Source organism: Lactuca sativa, chromosome 4, assembly GCF_002870075.4.
Source record: "Lactuca sativa cultivar Salinas chromosome 4, Lsat_Salinas_v11, whole genome shotgun sequence".
Taxonomy (NCBI): domain Eukaryota; kingdom Viridiplantae; phylum Streptophyta; class Magnoliopsida; order Asterales; family Asteraceae; genus Lactuca; species Lactuca sativa.
The window spans coordinates 210,895,855-210,904,448 of record NC_056626.2 but is presented as its reverse complement, the minus strand read 5'-3'; the positions used below and the strand labels follow the sequence as shown (position 1 = coordinate 210,904,448).

At 33.2% G+C, this 8,594-nt stretch overlaps 1 protein-coding gene across 1 annotated transcript; it reads left to right on the top strand.

Annotated features, from left to right (window-relative positions):
- Positions 1-2,780: 2,780 nt before the first annotated feature.
- Positions 2,781-5,093, top strand: LOC128133897 (uncharacterized). The gene is made up of 2 exons (XM_052771413.1): positions 2,781-3,322; positions 3,755-5,093. Exons 1-2 carry the CDS (start codon positions 3,302-3,304, stop codon positions 4,907-4,909), a joined length of 1,176 nt encoding a protein of 391 aa, XP_052627373.1. The 5' UTR covers positions 2,781-3,301; the 3' UTR covers positions 4,910-5,093.
- Positions 5,094-8,594: the final 3,501 nt, after the last annotated feature.

Genomic DNA, 8,594 nt, shown 5'->3' with positions numbered 1-8,594 from the left:
AGTTTGAATCTTAGTGGCTTTCTCATGAGGATCTAGTGGGGTGATCACTTGTTGTGTTTGGCTTTTGAAGAAGAAGGAGCTTTGAAAGAGAATAACTTGAGGTTGCTTATTGTTCTTCTCTTATTGGTGCATCTTCCAAAGGTATCAAGTTTTGAACTTGCTTATTGTTGTGCTAGTTTTTGTTTTGGGTCCATTTTAGAGTTTTTGGTCCCAAAGCTTGAAGCTTTATGAATTGTTGAACTCCAAAGCATAATATTTGTCCCTTTGGGTATATTTAGTGGTGTTATGTCATAAAAATCCAATCTTGGTCGTTGGAATCAAGTCATGCATGAGATAGGAGGTTTTTGAGATAAGGAAGTGAGTGTTTTGGGTGTTTGTGAACTTCCCAGCCAAGAAAAGGCTTAAACTCACTGACTTTATGGAGTAAGTGCCATTAAGGAGTACATATCTGGTGATTGAGGTAATATCTTAACTGTTTAAGACCAAATGAGTAGAAATAGTGAATCCGGGGAGTACGCTGAACGTAATTCCTATACATCCTGCTTACTACCCCAGTATCCCTGATGGCCAATATGGATTCGTAAGTACGTTGAGCGTACCAAGAGAGGTACGCCCTGCGTAACCTCACTGTGGACTTTTGGGCCTTGAGTGTTGGGCCTAGAGTTTAGACTTGTTGCAATATATTCTTGGACCAGAGGATTATATATATGTGCTTTGGGCCCTTGAGTTGGGCTTACCATTAGATGTGAGAGAGTTGGGCCTCGGGAGAGCCCATTTATTATTGGGCCTTGGTGGGACCAATGGGTTTTAGGTCATTGACGGGCTGGTTAGTTGACTACCTTTAGAGGTCGGTGCGTGGCAGCAGCGTTTATAGGGACTGTTCATCATCCGAGGTGAGTCTTCTCACTATACTTTACCTAGAGTGGTAGCTATGTGTGACCAGAAGGTCTTATGTGCTTGCCTGAGTTATGCAATTTATGTGTGATATGTGTTATGTGCTATATTATGTGATATTTAGACCGAACCGGAGGGTCCAACCAGCAATGAGACTGGAGGGTCCTTACTTAGACCTAACGGGAGGGTCCAACGAGTACTGAGACCGGAGGGTTCTCACCCAGACCGGACCAGAGGGTCTAACGAGCCATGTGACTGGAGGGTCCCACTGAGACACATCGGACCGCAAGGTCCTAAAGAGTTATAGCTTCAAGTGGCTAATATGTGTATGTGGTATTTTGGGGAATTCACTAAGATTCGTGATTACCGTGTTATATGTTATGTGTTTCAGGTTCTTATTAGGATTGCGGGAAGGCAGCGACTCGATTGTACACACAAGAGAAAATAGTCATGAATGAGGATCCTGGATTTTGATAATTACTTTTCAAAAAGTATTTTGAAATATGTTGTGACATCGACACTTGAGATTTTGAGAATTATTATATGTATGTTGGTAATTTAAAATCGAAAATTTTGTTTGAAAATTTGCGGTGTTACATACAAAAGGATCATTGGAGGGTTAAAATGGTTTTAAGTTTATTTAAGTTTTAAAGCATCCGATGCCATATTGTGCGTTTTAAGAGCACAATTTCTTGAATAAAACCCAACATTTTCAAGTGACGAAATCCAAAAGATGGAAAAAATAGGAAGAACATCGACGCCTGCCAATCATTTGTCGTTTCCTTGAGAAGGAGATAACAAAAGGACATAGATAGCACCTAAAAACCAACAAACAGAAATGATAGAAAAGTAAATAACATAAATTGTGCACCTATTTCATTCAAAATCGACATTTTAGAGTGGATACAAAGGCATATGAGCAAATGCCTAGAGGACATGGTGGAAAAGGCGGTGGAGGACATGTCCCCGACTCCAAACCGTCTTCTATTCATAGCTGACAGCTAAATTGGGAAAGTCACGGCTGAAAACTCGACACTGCTTATAAGCCAATACGGGTTTTAATGTGATATATAATTAAATAGGACACACACAATTTAAAATGGGATAATGTATCAAATAAACTTTATATCCGGGCATAAAGAGGAACTTTAAAAGGAGTATATTGTAACGAAGATCACATGTGGGAAAAAAATTATTTTTTTCTAACGTTAATGATGGTGATGAACATAAGATAAGATGATGATGAAGCCAATATAAGAAAATCTCATTTATTTCTTTGTTAAAAACATAAATGAAGATTATAATTAAACGACTAGAAAGCTTAATTTTCCTTTATTGTAAGTAATTAGCTTGGAATAGTTATTAATGTATATGCCTTAAAAACCTAAAACTACCCTAGAGAGGTAACCACTTTTTAAAGAAATAAAACAAATACCAGATGCACATGTAGAACATTGAGACGTTAAACTAACAATTTTCAAGTGTTTGACACCGTCGTTAGCTATGTCCATAATATTCTGCAACTTAGAATTTTAGGATGTCGGAAATAGTTAATAACATTAAATTTATCTTTCATACATACAATCAATTTCACCAAATTTAACAAAGATAAAAGTCTACATTCACAAAAAGTTCTATACAGTAGTTCTTAATAAAAAAAAGACCTAATGAGAAATAAAATATTCTTCTATAATTTTTTTCTATCATCCTTCTATCCATATCATATGATGACAATTGTTATTTTTATTTTTTCTTAATAATATTTTAATATACTTTTCACCATTTAATATGCATAGAAGGATAAGTAAGAGAAAATTATTCAAAGATATTTAATTTTTTTTATCAGATTTTAAAATATATTTGTTTGTTAAATCTCACACTATAGAACTCAATAATGTAATTTTGTAGATTTTATATATTAAGTGATTGATGGTTTTATCTCGAAAGTTAGATTTTGCAAATCTAACATTATAATTCCAAACTTAAAATTAGGCCTTTTCAGCGTTTTATTGATTGTTTTGTTTTCTTTTTATTTTTTATATTTTATTTTTTTGCTTAGCTTAAACATGTAAATGCATGTATTAACTACTAAATTTATATGTTTAAAATGATTTAATTTTTGCTTAGAATTTTAGAAAAAAACGTTATAGGACTAACCCAAAATTTTTCTTTTTTGCTTAAATAAATTAATTTAAAGTTTGAAATTTAATGAATAAATGGGCCGACATATATAGTATATAGAATATAAAGTGAACATAAAATGGGGAGACAGCATAGGATATAAATTGAGCGTCAATTTAGGACTTAGCAGATCCCAAAATAAAAACACCCACCGCCTAACATCACACTCCTTCCAAGTTGTGTCCTAAAAAACCCTAACTTTCGACTATCATCGATCTCTGCAAGTATGGAAGTTAGCGTTCTACAGGTTTGTTTTCTTTTCTTGCAACGTGTTTAATGTGGCTTTTTTATGCACTATCATCTTAATATGAACTGTGTCTCTTACGTTCTTTCTATTCGACGCAAATGTCAATGTGGAAACAAATTACTTATATAACTAATGTTAAGATTTAAAAACCTCCAGATGCCAGAAAAGGGTGTTAGTTTTTACAATTGCACTCTGAAAGTTGATTGGATACTTAAAACCCAGGAATAAAATTGATCGGATTTACACTTGTTGTGTTTACCTGAACACCATATGTACTTACTTAATTCTGTTGATCCGAAATAAAACACAAACATGTTCGCTTGATGTATGTTATTGATCATTCATGCATGTTCCCTTGTGGCTATGTACATACCTGTATTTCTTCCTCGTGTTGCTGCTTACAAAAAAAAGTAATATATTATTTTGAAACAGAAATCGATGGAGGTGGCAATGAGCAAGTGCAGGAAAGAGTGTGAAGATGAAGAAATGAAGAGAAAGAAAAATGATGTTCATTGGTTTGCATTTCTTCCAGATGACGTGGTTGAAGATATCCTTAAAAGGCTTCCTTATGTTTTCCTTCGTTATAACGCAAAGTATGTCTGTAGAAAATGGTTCGATATAATTAACATGATCTTGGCAGAAAATTCTTTTTTTATCCTCCAGACGTCATTTGGATTTACGATCCGCTATGTGGATGTAAGGGAAGAAGGACAAAGACTAGAAGTGAAAGAGCAAAACCTTCGCATACATTTCTTTGGAAGGATAAAGTCATGGTATAACGAGTTTCTTCTGATATTAGACCCTGCCAGAAAAAGAAAGTCACTGTATATTTTCAATATAATCACCAGGGAAAAATCATTTCTTCCCAAGCCTCCAACATTTTTTGCACATCAAGATACTAGCGTATGTGCAATGGCCCTTTTTTTTGACAGATTCAAGGGAGTATATAAGGTTGTTCACTTGTTTAATGGCCAATCACTCCAATGTCATATTCTACAATTGGAAAAAGATATTGTAGTCTCTCGTGTTTCCTCAAGGTGGAAAAAGATCAAAGTACCTTTTTACTTGGATCCTAGGAATATGGGTGAGATAGTTTCAATTCAAGTTCAAGGAAGGTACTTTCATTGGAATCTTAATTGCTCTAGGTTCCTGGTTTCTGTTGATATGATAAAAGAAGAAGTTCTCCAAATGAGCCTACCTGAACCCGGTGAGCGTAAGAGGCTCTACTATTCTATTTTTGAGATGGGTGGTTTTCTCAGCCTCATTGATGGAGTTTCTAGGGAAAAAACTGACTTATGGATTCTTAAAGATTTTCAAAGTATGAAGTGGGAGAAGTTGCTTTCGATAACAGTCCAGGATCATGGCTTTGTAAGTGCTTCTTTTCGATATCCGGTTTGTGGCGTGATAAATAAGAGATATATCGTTTTCATGAGATCAAGGCACGATAAAAGTATATTTAGTTATGATCTGAAAAATAGAGTCTTTAAAAAGCTAAACATCCACATTGATTCGGGTGATCTTTGTGTGGCTCATTCATCAGGACCAAGTGGAAAAACTACAAGGGAGGAGGTACCGGTGTCGTTCTAAAGTTGTTGAGTCATGGCTGATGAAATTAGAAAGTAATCCGGCTTATAATTGTACTCTTGTACTCTGGCATGTTTTATTCTTGTTTAGCTGCAGTATTAACTATTGATAATGGATACATTATCACCACTTTTGAATTTGGTGTTGTACGAATGTAAGCATAAGATCTTTTTCTTAAAAGGGCAGATATTCTGCTCTTACCTGTTTTAATTTAAGATTTATAACGGTGCTTGTGCTATTTAAGGTAGCTAGTAAAAGGTGACCATTGTAGTTGTTCCATCGTTCTGAAAATCGGTTTGATCACTGAAGTGGTCATGGTCATTTTATTAGCTTGATGGTTCAACCCGTCTAAAAACAAGTTGATTGAATTATTGCAACACAATTAAATCCACTATTTGAGAGGTAGACTTACTCTTTTATGTCATTGAAATCTCCAAAAAAATCATAATACTTTATCCTAATTTATGAAAAAATTTCAAACTAAAATTTGCTTACGAAAAAGCATGAAGTACATGTAAAAATGACGGTATGATCAAATTTTCCCGGTTTACGAGTCTTAATATTTACTTGTTTTATTAAAGTCTCATTATTTTACCGAAATTTAAAAAAACGTCACAAACTAAAATTTAGTGATGATCTGACCATTTTTTCCATGTAACATATATTTTACAGGTTTTATTTCTAACCTAGACACTTAGTCATTAAATTAGTTGATAAGATGAATATGATGAGTTCTATAATGTTACTCTTACCGTAAAATTTTATGACCGTCTCATCGGTTCATTTATGACTATGCATACAGGTTCGCAATGAAACCGGTAAAATGTGTGTTTTCGAGAAAAAAATGGCGCGAAATGAGATGGTGTCAGATGAGATAGATATACTGGTTTACATTAGATTAGATGACCAATTTAAAATTTATTATAAACTTACAAAGTGACGAAGTTGTTGCTAGTTTTTTAATTATTGCAATCTTCGGTTGATGCATTTTATATTCCAAAAAAAATATAATACATCAAAATATCAAGTTTTATGATAAACATAATATTATGTTACCTAAGATATTCATCCCATTAGCTCATTTAATGACTAAGGATCCACGTCAACTATAAAACCGGTAAAATGTATTTTATAAGGAGAAAATTGGTCAAATCATCATTAAATTTTAGTTTGGGACTTATTCGTAAATAAAGTAAAATAATAGGATTTTAATGGAAAATACATTTTATCGGTTTTATTGTTGACATGGATCCCAAGTCATTAAATGAGTTAATGAGATAGATATTAATTCATGGAACCAAGTAAGTAATGAAACCATGTAATGAGACTTCAATGGAACCGGTAAGTAATAAACTTGTAAATAATAAACTTGTAAATAATAAACTTGTAAACCAGAAAAAATAGGTTAAATCATCATTTGTACAGATAATTTATGTTTTTTCGTAAGCAAATTTTAGTTTGAGACTTTTTCCAAAATTAGGGAAAAAATATTATGATTTTTTTGGAGATTTTTTTTAATTTATTAAAAAAAGGTTAATAAAACGGTAGCCCATTTAACTTTTTGGATTTGGTCTAAAAGGCCACTAAAGTTATTCTTTAGCTTTATAAGAGCCTAAATTGGATTATTTTAAAGTTTATACCATCAAAATTCAAAATACATGATTCACCAAATACGTAACACTACTAGAAAATTTAGTGCAATAGCTACAGTACAATCCGTAGATATTCCGTAGCTATAAGTAAATAGCTACATAATTGCTACGGAAAAGTGCCTGTAACATAATAGCCCGTGGGAAAATTATAGCTACGGATTAGCTACGGAATAGCTACGGAATTTTCCGTAGCTAACATAGCTACAGAATAGCTACGGAAATAAATAATTACGGATTTCCAACAGTATAGCTACGGAAATTGATACCTACGGAATAACTACAGAACAAAATAGCTACGAAATAGCTATGGAATTGCTAGGGAAATATATAGCTACGGAATTGCTACGGCTCACATTAGCTACGGATTTTCCGTAGGTAATTACTTTTAATTTAAAATAAAAAAAAACAGCAAAAATTTATAAAAAATCCAATTTTTTTTGTTCAAAATATTGAAAAAACTCATTACATTAAACTAATAATAATATTGAAATTCAACCAAAAAACAAATAACATTACAATAAACCTAATAAACCTAAAAAAGTATCAAATACAAATACATACTACTAATGAACATTGTCTAATAATACATTAAATGTGTCTAATAATACACATTAAAAGTGTCAACTACAAATGTTTATTTAAATGCTTACATACATAAATTTGAGAATTATATGGTGAATTGCTTGGCAAATTACCGAGTAAGTTGAATCGATAAAGGCCGACAAGTGTTCTTCAATTTGAGTTTTGAATCATATTGTTCCTGTTTCAACACATCATAATCAATGATCACAAAAATACCAATATAGCAATGTACATTCATTTATTTTTTTAGTATAGCCATAATTAGGAACATTTTCGAAAGTACAACGTTATAAGTAAGACAAAATGAAAGTAAGATGTTATAATAAACATGTATATCTTGCATTTAACTAGCTCAAAAATAAAAACACATTTCCTTCTAATAATCGATTATTTCATCATGTTATTGAATCACTACAATAATTGACTCATTCATCATTTTGCCATCACTAGAAGTTGGCTATCAATACCATGATCCATAATCCATAATAAAGATAGAAATTAAAGCAAATATATGCATGCACCAAGATTTAGTCATTTAAAAACCACTCACCACTCTAATATGCCATTCATGGCTACCAAAATCTTTGAAAGATGCTACATCTAGTTCCCAAAAATAACATATTTGTGTCAATTATTTATTAATAGTAAAATAAAAGGAAAGTATGTTTAAAAAAATATGAACTTACAATGGAATACATGGTCCATTAACTCTTCAAATCATAACCTCAAAATTCATCCCCAAAACGCAATAAATGCGACATGCTCGAGAAGGTGAACCTAGAATCAATTAAGCAATTAATTTCAAGTAAGTAGTGACAAAATGAGGTAAAAATAAGCAATTAATCTCCCTCCCAATTCCAAAACCACGATCTTCAGAAGCTTTAGCCAACAATCAATCTTCAACAAACAACTAAAATTAGAATTGCTAATAGAAAGACATTTAAAACCTAAGTAGATGACGATATTTATTAAAGACAGAATGACATCATATAAACTTAAATAAGAAGAAAGGGAGAAAGAGAGCTAACCAAAAGCTACAAGATGTCACAGTGGCAGGAACTTAACTTGAACTCCAGGTACATCACTGTATATGCTAGCCAAACTCAATGATCGATATTTGGTAATAATTAAAGTAAAATAGGAGGGGATCGAATGTTACCTTAATCGACAAAAAGAGTTACTAGCCGAAAAATGCAACGGTGGTGGTTATCGACGGAGCGATGACGATTATGTCTTCACCTATTATATCATCAGAAAAAGACAGATGATACAGAGCGGTGAGGGTTTCGGGTGAACTTCGTCTTCCTCACTCGGTGGTGGAGGTGGCGGTAACGAGGTGGACCGATAAGGGTTTCCAGCGAGACAAAGTTGTGGTGGAGCGGTGACAGAGAGGTGCACCAATGTTGGAAGGTGAATCGATGATGGGGATAGCAGAGGGCGGAGAGCGACGTCTG